At 40.2% G+C, this 14,559-nt stretch overlaps 1 protein-coding gene across 3 annotated transcripts in view; it reads left to right on the forward strand.

The window, feature by feature from the left end:
- Positions 1-5,267: 5,267 nt before the first annotated feature.
- Positions 5,268-14,559, forward strand: part of LOC132452075 (dihydropyridine-sensitive L-type skeletal muscle calcium channel subunit alpha-1-like) — a 137,876-nt gene continuing 128,584 nt past the window's right edge. For 2 of the 3 annotated variants that reach the window (XR_009524229.1, XM_060044442.1), the window contains exons 1-2: positions 5,268-5,651; positions 6,677-6,782. Coding sequence is in view for 2 of the 3 variants with exons in the window: in XM_060044442.1 (XP_059900425.1) it covers positions 5,473-5,651; positions 6,677-6,782 (285 nt within the window). In the remaining variant the exon portion in view is untranslated. The remainder of the gene's footprint in view (positions 5,652-6,676; positions 6,783-14,559) is intronic. The other variant, XM_060044441.1, reaches the window with a different exon arrangement.

Raw genomic sequence — 14,559 nt, forward strand, 5'->3', positions numbered from 1 at the left:
CGAATGACCACAAAGATGCTCCCATAGGCAGATTGCTGCATGGCATTCACCGCTTATTCAAATTGAAGAGGTTGAAGCAGTCTTCCTTGTGGTCACTTGCCATAACAATGTCATGTGTTTTATGAAAACACCATCAGTAACATTTAAATTGAGTTGATGTGGACGGCTCTTTTTTTTGTCCGATTTCTTCAGTGTTCAGTGCCTGTTTGTGAGACATGCATTGTTTGAAAGATAAGCCTTTGATTTTGTTTAATTTTAATATGCCTTTCATCAACAGTGGTTTGGGGTTTTATAACAACAATTAAAGTGCTTAACTACTGGTGAACGATGTTGCAGAACATATATGGTTTGTGTTGATTGCATGGAAAAAGGGAATAACCAGTTACAACTTATATGGTAAGAGCCTGGTAATACCATGGAAACAAACTAGGCTTCCTTTTACAGTACAGTTTCAGCTTACTTACTGGGTAAATTGTCGTGTTTTACTTGGTAACGTTGCAGAACGTACATGGTACAAGTTTGTGTTGACTGCATGGAAAAGGGAATAATGTATTACAATGGTAAGAACCTGATAATACCATGGAAATAAACGAGGCTTCCTTTTACAGTACAGTTTCAGCTTAATTACTGGGTAAATTGTCGTGTTTTACTTGGTAACGTCGCAGAACGTACATGGTACAAGTTTGTGTTGACTGCATGGAAAAGGGAATAATGTATTACAAATTATACGGTAAGAACCTGGTAATATACCATGGAAACAAACAAGGCTTCCTTTTACAGTACAGTTTCAGCTTACTTACTGGGTAAATTGTCGTGTTTTACTTGGTAACGTCGCAGAACGTACTTGGTACAAGTTTGTGTTGACTGCATGGACAATGAAATGTATTATAAATTATATGGTAAGAACCTGGTAATACCATGGAAACAAACGAGGCTTCCTTTTACAGTACAGTTTCAGCTTAATTACTGGGTAAATTGTCGTGTTTTACTTGGTAACGTCGCAGAACGTACATGGTACATGTTTGTGTTGACTGCATGGATAATGGAATCCATCTATTATAAATTATATGGTAAGAACCTGGTAATACCATGGAAACAAACGGCTTCGTACCCAGTATTTAAGAAGATGTACCATGACACTAGAGGAAAACTTCCTGCAGAGGTTGTTACCAGGTACGTAATTCCATAGTGGTAAATCGAATAAACCCTTTCTAAATGGGTGTAGCTATGAATAATAACTAAGAAAAAGTATTTTATTGGAAAGCACTATGCTAATATCTAGATAGTACATCATTAAATTTGGGCTGTTACCAACATAAACCTTGGATAATAGGTGTTTATAAGAATTGGTTGCCTAATTTCCTAGGAAGTACACAATATCGGAGTTATTACCAACCTAAACAACTACACGCTACTTAGTTGAGTTGATGGGTAATAGTGGAGGTTTTACTTAGTACTTCAGCTGTAATTCCTCTGTATTTACCTTCTTATTACCAGTGGTAATTACACAGTAATACACTATAATTTACCGGATAATTCCTCTGTATTTACCTTCTAATTACCAGTGGTAATTACCCAGTAATACACTATGATTTGCCATGTATTTACCTGGTAACTACCTCTGTATTTACCTTCTTATTACCAGTGGCAATTACCCAGTAATACACTATGATTTACCATGTATGTACCGGGTAAATACCTAGTAATTAGGGGACTGTAAAAGGAAGGGTTACCCAAGAGCCTACCTTGGCCAGGCCACAGTTGCGACGGCCAACGGCCACGGCCAGATGGCCTAGTGTGAGTGCAGGCCAGAGAACAATGGGGCCATTTGAGCACGGTTAGGTGTGAAAACGGCCAACGGCCACTGCCAGATGGCCTAGTGTGAGTGCACTCTAAAACATGTTTTGTGTGTGTGTGAATCGTTGCGCGTGAGCAAAACACGTTTTGCGTGTGTGCGGGATTTTGGCATGATTCTAACTCCATACAATTGTGAACCCATATCGCGGAACAGCCCAAGATGAAGCCTCGAACGTCACACGCTACGTCATTTCACCGATGTGAATCCTACTCGATACAGAGCTTCGCTGGGGGGAGGAGCCGAGGTACTCGACACACGCCCCGATGCCTCGAGGCAAACCATAACATCACTAACTGCTACAATTTAATAAATGAGTTAAGTAAAGTAAGAATGTAAATTGCTATACGCCACCTATGTGACTTATATTGGGCTCTGTAGCGTGCGGTGATGGCTGGCTTAACCTGTCGCACTGATTACTCAATGTAGGGCTGTGCAATTAATCGAATTTCGATCGCGATATCGATTTTGGGGTCAAACGATCTCCAAACTCGTATGATCGACATTTATTTTTAATTTGACATTTTCCGTTTTACAGTAGGTCTAGAGCAGGGGTGTCAAACGTACGGCCCGCGAACGGGTTTAATCCGGCCCGCGAGATGATTTTGTGAAGTACAGTATTGTAAAAAAAAAAAAAAAAAGTATAATTTTTTTTATTTTTTTTTTATACAAATCCTTCCTAGCATTACATGGATTGCATTGACTGGCACTGATTAATTTTTTGTACATTGAACTACTGGACAATTGTGTGTAACTGGAAGTCGCTTTGGAATGTAACGTAAAATGATATATATTTTTCAAAGAAGTAAACTTCTTAATGTGTCCACTAGAAGTCGCAATAGCAATTATGTTAAGCAAGAAAACTTTATACCGGGGCTGATCAGGGAGCAAGTATAAACAGGTAGTGCAGCTAGCCCGGAGCTACCTTGTCGTTCTGCCTTATACTTTCAACATTATGCGCTTTGGCACTCTCATTGCCCCAAAATGTCTCTGTCAAAAAGACGAAAAGTGGACACAGAGTGCAGAGTTTTCCAAGAAAAATGGTCATCGTCCTTTTTATTCACAGAAGTAAATGGGAAACCTGTGTTTGGTGTGCTCACAGCATGTTTAATTTTACATAATTATGCCATATTTTTACCGGTCCGGCCCACTTGGGAATAGATTATCCTCCATGTGGCCCCTGAGCTAAAATGAGTTTGACACCCCTGGTCTAGAGAGTTTATGAAAGTTTATGAAAGAGACGCGCGTGCGAAAGCATTCAACGCGGCGAGAGGGAGTACAATCTAACAGGCGTGCTGCATCAGGAAGTATGCCGTTGGCAGGAGGCGGGACATGCCAGTTAACCGCCAATCAGCAGCATCGACTGTTGACAGACATGTTGGAGTAGACCTACCGTGTGGAATATTAAAGTTTCCGTAACGTTACAGTTTGATGAACGATAACAAGCTCCTATAGCAGACTTTAACTAAGAGTTCTTTAAGGCAGAACTGCCAAGTACATCTTGTATATGTATTTCTGTTTAACAACAATATGATTTTTATTAGCCATCCAGTGATGTTGCTAGGTACGCGTCCTGCGTCCCTGACGCATTAAAATCTGAAAGGACGCACTAAACTCACTATCCATGCGTCCCGGGGACGCATCTCATTTTCCCCATGAAAAACGATACATTGTGAACATTAAACAACTCGTGTTTAATCACAGTAACTGGCCAAAGAAACCTTCTTGTGAGCAGATCGGACAAGCGCTGTTTCAACCCTCTGCGCATCTACTCGGCGCAGACGTGATCCCCTGTACAAAGTATCGCGACATGCTAATTTAGCCGCTACCAAAACAACTAGCTCGTCACCGCTGATTTCATTTCAACAATTAAAAATACGAACTTCATAGTAAATAAACCCACGTTTCCACTGCTCGATGCTGTGCTCATTCGTGTCGAATGAGTAAATCAAACAGGATTTTTTTGCAATCCTTCTGATTGAATATATGTACATTTATGACAAAATCGTGAGGACTAGGCTTGTGACACACACACACACAAATGTGGCGCTCGCGCGGTAATAGCTCATTGGCGCCACCTAGTGATCATTATGTGCAAATGCACAGCCTCTCATTAAAATTACTTAGGGGTCATTTGACCCCTCTTGCGGCGCTAGGAGTAAGTAAAAACGGCCCGGCGTTTCTAGTGTTAAACATGAACGGTTGAGTACTCCAGCTCTAACCATATCATACCACCATCAAGGAGTTTAACACTATTAATTTAATTTAAGAAATAGAATAATAATAAAAAAGAAACACATTTTTTAAACTGGGGAGTCGGAACCCATTGAATTTCTCAGGGACCCACCCAACTCGCCACCTGTGGGTCCCGGGGACTCACTACATTGAAAACCTATCAACATCACTGGCCATGTGTTTGTTATGGCTTTGTGACTTTTAACTTTGCTATGGAGAAATGCTGGGACCGTTGTTCTCTAGACATTAAATAGGGAATGTATTATTTCACGTATGTGTAGAACCTATTTAGAATGGCTGAGCCTGACCTTACATAAAAACGGCTGTGAAAGAGACTGGAGGCAAGCACTTCCCCTGCCTCCATGAGGGGGGAGTGTGAGAGCATGTTTCTATGTCATAATTGATTGTGTCAATAAATGCATGTTTTCAAACTCAAAAATAATCGTTTGAATAATCGTGATATCAATATTGACCAAAATAATCGTGATTATGATTTTTCCCATAATCGAGCAGCCCTAACTCAATGTGCATCAGGTGTGCAGCCTCGCCCAGCCCAGTCCAATCAGACTGGGCCAGTTGAGGCTGCTTGAACCAGCCATCCTCAAACTCACTCAATAAGTTAAGATGTTTATCATTCATATACAACATAGTTACAAATACTTGATAACAATTTATTTGATAAGCACAATATAACAACTTTTCAACATTTTATTGTTTTTTTAGAGGCAACTCACCAGCCTCAGCTAATGTTTAGTCCTTGCTTAGAATTATATTGTTACTCATGGAAAAATCCGATTCTAACATCTTTCATGCATTAACTAATTAACTCATTAACTCGACGTTCGTTGGAGTTCATTTTGGTTTGATAGACTAACAGAATAAATGCCTGAGAGTGAAAATTCTACTCACATTTAGATGTTTATCAGTCAATATAATAGAATATTGCCTCCTAGTTGTATAATTAAGTTTCACAGAGAGGTAATGCTCAAGAACTCTATTATTATTTGTATTTCATTGTGGTTGTTTTGTAATTAAAAAACCCAATTTATCACAATCTGTCAGAGTCTGCTTGGGCCAATCTGAATGCTAGAGCCTGCATTGACATGCGTCTTCCACTTCTGCTACCCTACTCCCTTATAGCCACTCCCATTGTCTATATTTATTTGGTTGTACAACCAACTGTTCAGCAAAGGCATGCCTTTCATGTAGAGCTGAGCGCTGCACAGAGAGTCGAGGACCAGTGAGGCTAACTTAAGGATAGGCAGGAGACAAAGATAGGACACAAAGATTTGGGCTGGGGACAAGACGCCTGGATACGTAATAGAACAAGGGAAATACTCTGGTTCTACTACTGATTGTATCGAGGTTGTAGTCCTACCACCATGGCTGACCCTCCGCTGTCGTCCTACATCATGGACGAGGAGACCCTGAAGAGGAAGCAGAAGGAGAAGCTGAAGAAGTTGATGGCTACAGGAGGAAACCCTCGGCCTCTCCGCTCACTCTTCTTCCTCAGCCTTAAGAACCCCATCCGCCGGGCCAGCATCAACATTGTGGAGTGGAAGTATCCTTCATGTTACCTTCACACTAATGGTATCAACACCATGTTCATTATCATCAACATTACTACCAACACCATGTTCATTATCATCAACATTACTACCAACACCATGTTCATTATCATCAACATTACTACCAATACATTATCATCAATATGGTGGAGTTGAAGTATCCTCCAGGTTCACTTCACATTACTTTAGTACAAATACCATGTTCATTACTGCTCTTTGGCAGCTGGTAGGCCTGCATAGTTTAACATATGAATATAACTTATGGCAAATACACCAAGGTCAATGTGAATGGTAAACATTTGAAAATAATGGAATGTTGTTTAATCCCTCTGAAATTCTAATGGTTATAATTCTTAGAGTAATTATAATATACCTTCACGAAGCATGCAGCATGTTAGTTTAAATGTTTACTGTGTATAGAAAAAACACTTCTATCACCACAAAAGGTCTTGCCTTATTATGGTCAAAATGTAGATGTTTTATTTGCTAGTCAACCTTTAACATTCCATTGTTAATCATTTAACTAGAAGAGAATATACGTCGTAGGATGTTTCAGTTTTAATTTCAATTTGAATAGCGCATAGTATAAATATTATTACTATGTGTATGTATTATATAGATAGTCAAGTCATTATATTATTACCTGCATACTTCAAACCATTAGATTGGCCTATCCCTACATCATAAATACATTGAAACGTGTTCTGGAAACCTGATAATTGCATTGAACAGATGTCATAGTTTAATGGCTGAGGGCTTTATGCAACAACTATTTATTTTCCAGCCCAAATAGGCCCTACTTTTTCTTTCAGTAATAACTAATATGAATCTATCAACATAACTATCAACATAACAATTTCCGGCTAACAGTTATGTCTGCGTTTTGTGGAACAAATCAAGATATTGAATTGCCTCCGATGGTTCTAGGCCGCCTTCAATAACCATGGATATTATTTATTGTAAACCTTACTAGATGTTAGTCATGGTGCCACTTTGATTTCCAATACATTCCACCCAGACCTTTTGAAATCATCATCTTACTTGCCATCTTCGCCAATTGTGTGGCTCTAGCTGTGTATTTGCCGATGCCAGAGGAAGACAGCAACAATACCAACAGTAACTTGGTAGGTCTGTGTCTGTGTGCATGCCTGAGATTTCTATAAACTAACTTGGCCTTTTATGATCATATGATTTTGAACAGCTTAGTGAACAGTGAACAGCTTAGATATTGGTTGATTTAGTATCAGCAATAGTGTTACACTGCATGTGGATAACAACCAACATTTACATCAACCAAAACTCACAAAATAATGAGCATTAATGTTCATTGTTTGAACAATAAAAAGGTTATAGATCGTGATTTGTGATAATTAAATTTAGTCGCTTGCAACAACCCTGCTGCTGAAGCAGGGTTGGTGTGCCAGTCAGACTCAGATCATACCTTTGTTAATGTCTGTGAGCCTATAGTGTGTTTTATTGTTAGATATATGAGCTTGTAGGAAAGTAGTCACTTTGGTTGTGGTGCATTGCAATGCTGAAAGGGGATCCATGCCGTCACTTGGCAGTGACGCAGCCCTGGGACAGCTGGCGAACCACAGCTGTGGTCTGCCAAATAAACACAGGGCCACCGGACCACTCTTAGGTAACATACCAACAATTGGTGTTCGTAAAGGCCGTTGTTTTAGATGTATCTGTAGCTGATAATTCACTGATCCAAAAACGATGGGCTCATTTGCGGTTGCACGGAGATGGGTACCCCCCTCTCCCAGCATTCCTGCCTCACATGGTGGACGTGTTGATTTGAAGAAAGAGCAAAGAGTATAAATAGATATTTTAGAGTAGGTCCTAAATCAAGCCATAACGATGCATCTGTTCTGCAACTTAATTAACAGCTAGCAAAAATAGGGAGGAAATTAGCATGATACATTTTTTAACCGTGGACCCCCATACTAAGTCAATATTTGAATGCAAGTGTCCACCAAATATTATGATGATTATGATTGATGATGAGGCCCCACTCACTCTGCAAACTTGTCCTTACTGCACACAACGTAAAAAAGTTAACACACTGTTAAAACCGAAAGAGACATGTAGCAATATTTGATGGCCTAATAAATAATTTGAATATCCCAAAACTTATTTAAATAAAGAAAAAAAAAGTATTTTTTTTGCAACACATTTAAACATCAACAAAGAAAATAGTAAATGTTCAAAGATTCATTATGGTTGTGCACTAAAATCCACCACTGTAGAAGCCATTTAAGATTATTACCCTGAACGGATTCGAAAGATGGACAAATTAATCAATAAATTAAGCACTGATCAGTGATATTTTGTAAAGTTTCAAAAATACCACTTTATTTTGAAATCCGTTGTATACCACAAAATCAATATTGAAGCCCTAACAATAAATTCAAATGTTTCACTAAAATATTACAATATACCATAATAATGCTGTTACGCAAGGAATACAGTGCCAAAGTACATGTGTTCTACAAACAGGAGGCCCAGGAGTTTTTTATTGTAGATTTTAGTTACATTTAAAGTGTGACAGAGTTTAACACGGTTTTAAACTCAAGAAGTCACGTGACGTCTTAAGCTCCATGCTGTGTCATATGTACTTGTGGTTTAACCTGCAGCTGTGTTTTACCTTGATCTCAATTGCTGTGTCTTCAGAGAAATTCACATCAGACACTAGAGGGCGTATTTTGTGCGTGTTAGTCTAATCTCCAAACTGACGTGGTTTTAGAGGACACTAAACCAGTTTGCAGGATGAAACAAGGCTCCATCATTACATAACCGACACGCACACACAGAATTAGTTTTATGAATTATTATTAATAGGTATGATACATTTACACTTATTACACCAGATAGGCCTTCAGTACAATACAGGCTACAATATAGGACTTGCTTAAAGTGCCCAACTAAAACTCTACAAAGAGCAGATTATTTGTATGTAAAAAAATAAATGAACGCACAGAGGATCGTACCATTCAGCGAAACATAAAAAGGTCAATGCTTAACTAAAATGGTTAGCAATGACAAGTAATTGATTGACGTAGGTGAGGGCAGATTCCAGACTCAGATTTCCATAAAAAGTAGCCTAGACTATTTCATAATGTATGTCAACATTATTAGCGTTCGTATTTATTATAGTTTTATTATACTAAAGTTCACTTTACATTCCCATTAAGTTTTTTTTGGTAATTATAGCACAAAATGCATCCACCATTAAGTTAAGACTGCATCTGCTGGGGTATACTAGAAATCAGAGTACTTCCGGTTTTCAAGCAGTTTAAACCGAGTCAGTAAGGAATCATCTGATCCTGTACGAGTCGTTACACAGCAATCACGTTCAACCTCGTGCGCAGCTGTGTGTTATACTCCAAAACCTCAATTTTAAAGGCACCCAGTGCAACTTCATGTAAACATTCAATGAAAAATAAACATTCAATTTCTAGTCTTTTTTACACGTAGTAAGTTTCAATAACTCCATACCATTACATATCGACATTCAAGGAGCAAAGATGAGACGTCGTTGTGTGGTGAGAACTGATAGAAAATCGTAAACAACAACAATCGCCGGTGGGGAGAAGCCATTTTTCCATTGACTGGAAGCCTGCTTTATTTATTGTAGGTTACAAAAAATAAAGAAAATGGCGGCATTATTGTTGTTATCGATTTTGTATCAGTTCTCACCACACAACGACGTCTCATCTTTGCTGCTTAAATGTCGGTATGTAATGGTATGGAGTTATTGAAACTTACTACGTGTAAAAAAGACTAGAAATTGAATGTTTATTTTTAAGCCTCGAAAGTTGCACTGGGTGCCTTTAAGGAATACAGTTTTAAAGCGTAGCAATGCTAACTGACAGAAGAATTGGCCCACTAGGTTTTCTAAACAAAACAATATTTGGGTATTCAACGACAATATAAGAGCCTGTTTCTCACCCTGGTTTCCATCATCTGTAACTATTGGGTGTGGGGTTGATGGCTGGTTTAAGCAGCCTCACATGCCCGAGTCAAACTGATTGGACTCTGGGGCTGGCTGAGCCTGCACACCTGTGCACATTGAGTATTCAGTGTGCCCAGGTTAAACCAGCCGTCCCCACACACCCTGAGGGAGAGATTGCCTGGATGAAAACATGGTGCACCAGGTCATGTATCATTATCAACAAACCGTACAATAAACCGGCTTCCAGCACCACAACCCTACTTCCTGATCTGGAGGATCCCAGTTAAAGTCATTTGGTTGAATGAGTGAATGAATGGATGAATGGATGAGAGTGAAGAATTTAGGATGAGAGTGGCAGCCCTCTAGGTGGCGTGTATTTCAGGTACAATAACGCTATTGGCTTTTTATTTTAAGTTATGAGAGTTAAAATATTGTCCCAGCCAGGGCACATTGATTTCTAACTGTCAAAAAGGCATTTGTCCCGTATTTAACAATGGTGTGGTATGATATTCATTAATCTTCCCATGTATCATTTATTTATGGGTTATTTGAAGTTATACCACAGTATTGTTAAATACTTGATTCTGATTGGTCAATTCCATTCCAAGGGTGTGCATTGTTTTTCAATAACGGCACAGGGTACAGTTTCCTGATAACGATGGATCTTCGCTCGTACGATCATTCTCACAATGGATCTTGCGAACCATCGTAAATTTCTTTGGAGCGTTTCCCAAAACTCCTCTTAACATGAACGCACATTCGCTGCACTCACGACGTTCGTAGGATTGTACCTCTCCACTAACACGGTGCTGAAACGGGCTATGACGCAGGGGGAGACGCAGGAATGTTGCAGGAAAATGGGGTTAAAAAGGGTTAAAATCAGGGACGGCTGGTATAAATGGGCTAACAGGGCTAAGCCCTCCCTACATTTTACAGTAAAAATGAAAAAATATTATTAAAAACCTTAGAACATATTGTTTTAAATTTTGGTAGAACCTAAAGCAGCAACAGCACCAAAAAGTGGCCATTTTATTGTGATTGACAGGTGTCGTGACACGCCCCCATTTGGGCTAATTTCATTTAGCCCAAGCACAGTAGCGTAAGCTTCCATTGACGTTTGATTGACAGGTGCCCTGACACGCCCCCTTCGTATACTTCCCATTTGGGCTGAATTAGTTTAGCCCAAAGGCTGACCTTGGACTTACAGCTAGCACCGTAGCTACAGTACAGTGAACTTCGACCAATCACAGCGCAAGTGCAGTATGGCGGGCGTTAGCATGAACATGAACAAAGTGGATTATTTCCTTTCTAATCGGTTTTCTTTAATGTCTTTGGTTTTCTTTAATGTCAATCTCCCCCAATGAAAAATTGGGGGAGATTGGGGACACATCAACCAAACGATGTACAGATTTACTGTCAGGAGTGCGGTCAGAATATGGCCGGTAATAGTGCATTTGTAAGCGGGTCAACAACGTTTTGTATCGAAACGAAATATAAATATAAAAAAGCATATGTCTAAATAACCCAACATGACGTGACAAATGTGTAGAGAAAGTGGCCCCTCTCCCAGCTGCATTTCAGCGACAGGCAGTAACAATACGGTTCTCTAAGGAATCGGAAATGCTCAAATTTAATGTTGCATACGACATTGCCAAAGAGGAGTTGCCAATTGCCATTCACCAAATTTAAATCCGAAATTATTCTCATGAAGTAAAATGGATTAAACGTCGACCCGACGTATAGCAAGGAGATGGCATGTGCACAATTCATTGCGGTAATAGGCGACACCTTAAAGCAAAAGACAGCTGCGGGCGTCGGAAACGCCACATACATGTCCTTCATGATTGACGGCGACACAGACGTCTCTACCAAAGAGTGTGTGATCCTCTACAGCCGCATTTTGCGCAAAGGGAGACCGGTCAACATTTTTAATTGTTTAATAGTTGCAAAAAAAGTTTTATTTTGCTTAATGGTTTAGTTCAAAATGTTCAATTTCAGCTCAGTGAAGCACTTTAAACACCTTATTTTTCTTTTTATTTATAATTGTGCTTCAAATAAAGACATGCATTTCTCTACACCTTATTCTTGTTTAAAAGTCATTCACATTATATGAAAGTTATGAACAGAGATATAAAGGTGACCTCATGGCGTCTGGAGCCCTGTGAAGTATTGTAAATGTAATGCATTCGTTAGCCCATCCACCCAAAATCACCACCTGCCGTCACTGGTTAAAATATCTCCCCATCAAGGCCAACCGCAGAGTAGCCTGCAAAGAATAGAGTGCAATAATATGAATGCTAAAGATATTAAAACACAATTGATTAGGCCTAGGCCGACATATATATTTCAGTCCTAATCCTGAACACACTGTACATACATTTTTTCATGGCATTTCCCCCCCTGAAATAATTCCATATTGCAAAAATCCAAAATAGCTTGTGTGACAACTACATTTATCGTAATGTGCTGATTTCTGAAACATACTTTGCGCAGCAAAGAGCCGACTATCAGATTCCGCATAAGGTTTCATTGAATGGCTCTCTAGTCTAGAATATTTGTAGACATTAAAAATGCAACATTCCATTCATTCATTATCATTCAAACGCAGAGGCTAGGCATTGACACACGGCTATTGCTGCCCCGATTAGGAGAGCTTGGTCTAGATCCTGCCCATATTGTTGGGCAGGATGAAGTAGGCTATAGGCAGGGTTCGAGTTATGATTCCATCTCTGTGGGGGTCTCTTAAAGTTGTTGACGGGGGAGATATAGGGATATAGGACATAAATATGGGCTATTATGACACGGCTCTTCTCAATGCCGTGGAACTCTCCGTTCACTTGCATGGGCCCTTCACAACAACGCCAGTGTATTCGGTTGCTAAGCGACGTCAACGTCTTTGGCTAACTATTTCTCTGCTGGTCAACACTACGAATGGTAACAAATAAATTGTAAAAAGACGCCTTTGAAGTTACTTTTCTCGTTTGGCAAGTAGCGGCTCATTATCGAAAATAAGCCACTTCAGGTCGGAGCACCTCCGTTTCGCGTCGGTGTCCGGTTCGCCCTGTCTGTGCTTATTTTCCCGATAATGACCGGCGTTCTATTATCCCACCTAACGTCAATATTACTCTGCATGAGGTAGGGAAAATGGCTTTATTTGTAATTACAATAATATGCTGCTGTAGTTTCAGAGATAGCCACAGATATTTGATCTTGCTGCTTGGGAGCCAGACCTCTCTCTATGGGAGCTCAGCTCCCACCTAACTCGAACCCTGGCTATAGGTCTTTTTACACTGCCGAGCCGGTTCTGTCGCAGCTTGGCACGCCCGGCGATTTCACCCTTGTATCTCAAGTTTCCTGTGTAAAACCGAGGGGGTCAAATCATCCGTTCGTCACGGCGAAGGCTTTCTTGGTTCACTGGGGAAGGCGGGGCTGCACACAGAGTCTCTGACCTCTTTAGAATAATTTGTATTATTGCATACTCCCGAATGTTTTAATTTTTTTATGAATGAAGACACCCGCATGCAATAATGAGTTCACGTCTGAGTGTAGACTACAAACGCGATTAACTATGGTCAGGGATGTTCGTTACTGTCTAGACAGGGTCCAATAAATAGTGAACTTCATCACAGCCTCACCGAAGCGCCTACAGTGCTTAATGCAAACATCGCAACAAAAAATGCCTGCAAAAATTCTCCGACACCCACTGGTCTCAGCATGATGCATGTCTAGTAGCCTATGTCTGCTGTCATTGATCATTATGAGAACATTTGAACCACGATGGTTTAATTAAAATCTGAGGGAGACAGCAAGTGCGACCTCCCACACAAGAGCAATGGAATCATTAGATTTTATTATATGCATTGTAACGTGGCGTTGGATCGGTACATTTCGGCTGCGCAAGTATTTTTGGAATTCTTTATTGGCCTGGTGCACAAAATGGCGTCTCTTAACTTCCGGGTTTTCAGTGGTGGGCACGACTGTTTCCGGTAGTAGTGGAGAACATAGGCGTCGATTACGGGGGGACGGGGGGGACATGTCCCCCCCACTATTTGAAATACGAATTTTGTCCCCACCAGTTTTAAAAATGTGTAAAAATAAATAAAAATAAATAAAAATCCCCACATACTCAACTGAAATCGTCGAGTCTAAAATCATGCGATAGGCACGCTCGAAGACATAATTTATTATATAGGCCTACCTAATAAACCGTTGGAACACACAAGACCGGAAACCATGGCAACGCCGGTAAACAAACCCCGACTCCCGAGAAGCCCAATCCCTATGAGATCCCTGCTACGGCCATCCGGAGGCACACAGAGCTTTTGGTCGTGATATTATATATACAATTATATTATATTATATACTATCATATATAGAGGTCCGAGAGTCGCAAACGGCAACAATCACTTTCTCCTCCATGCTGCAGTACACCCCGGACTGCACTGCGCTGAGTTTGACAGTTGAACGCTGATTGGCTGTTACGTTACACATGTCACTCAGTGGCCACGCTGTTGAACGCTGATTGGCTGTCATCACGCGAAATTCGTGTCAAAGTTGAAAATTTTAGCGCCACAAATCCTCGTGAACGCTCTTGCCTGTGCACGGCGAAAGTGTGGCGTGACAAATCAAAAATATTCGCCCGATACGCGTCTATACGTTCACTTTGTATGGGATCTTGTCGTCCCGTTGCGTTTGGTTTGAACGCACTGGAGAAGTTTCAAGACAGACAGCCAAAATTGTCATTTTTATTCAGAAAATATCCGGTCCTTTTGCTTCCTATAAAAAGCATGTTTGTGACACTGGATAATATCGATATGGATACGTCATCTAGCCTGCATGTGGAGGGCCACATAATAGGCCGTAAGGTGAACACGGTTTTCGTTTCAGCCCGTTCCACTCACTGGCATCTACACAATCTTTAGCTTATAAAAAAGAACAAGTCG

This window comes from Gadus macrocephalus, chromosome 23, assembly GCF_031168955.1.
Source record: "Gadus macrocephalus chromosome 23, ASM3116895v1".
Classification (NCBI taxonomy): domain Eukaryota; kingdom Metazoa; phylum Chordata; class Actinopteri; order Gadiformes; family Gadidae; genus Gadus; species Gadus macrocephalus.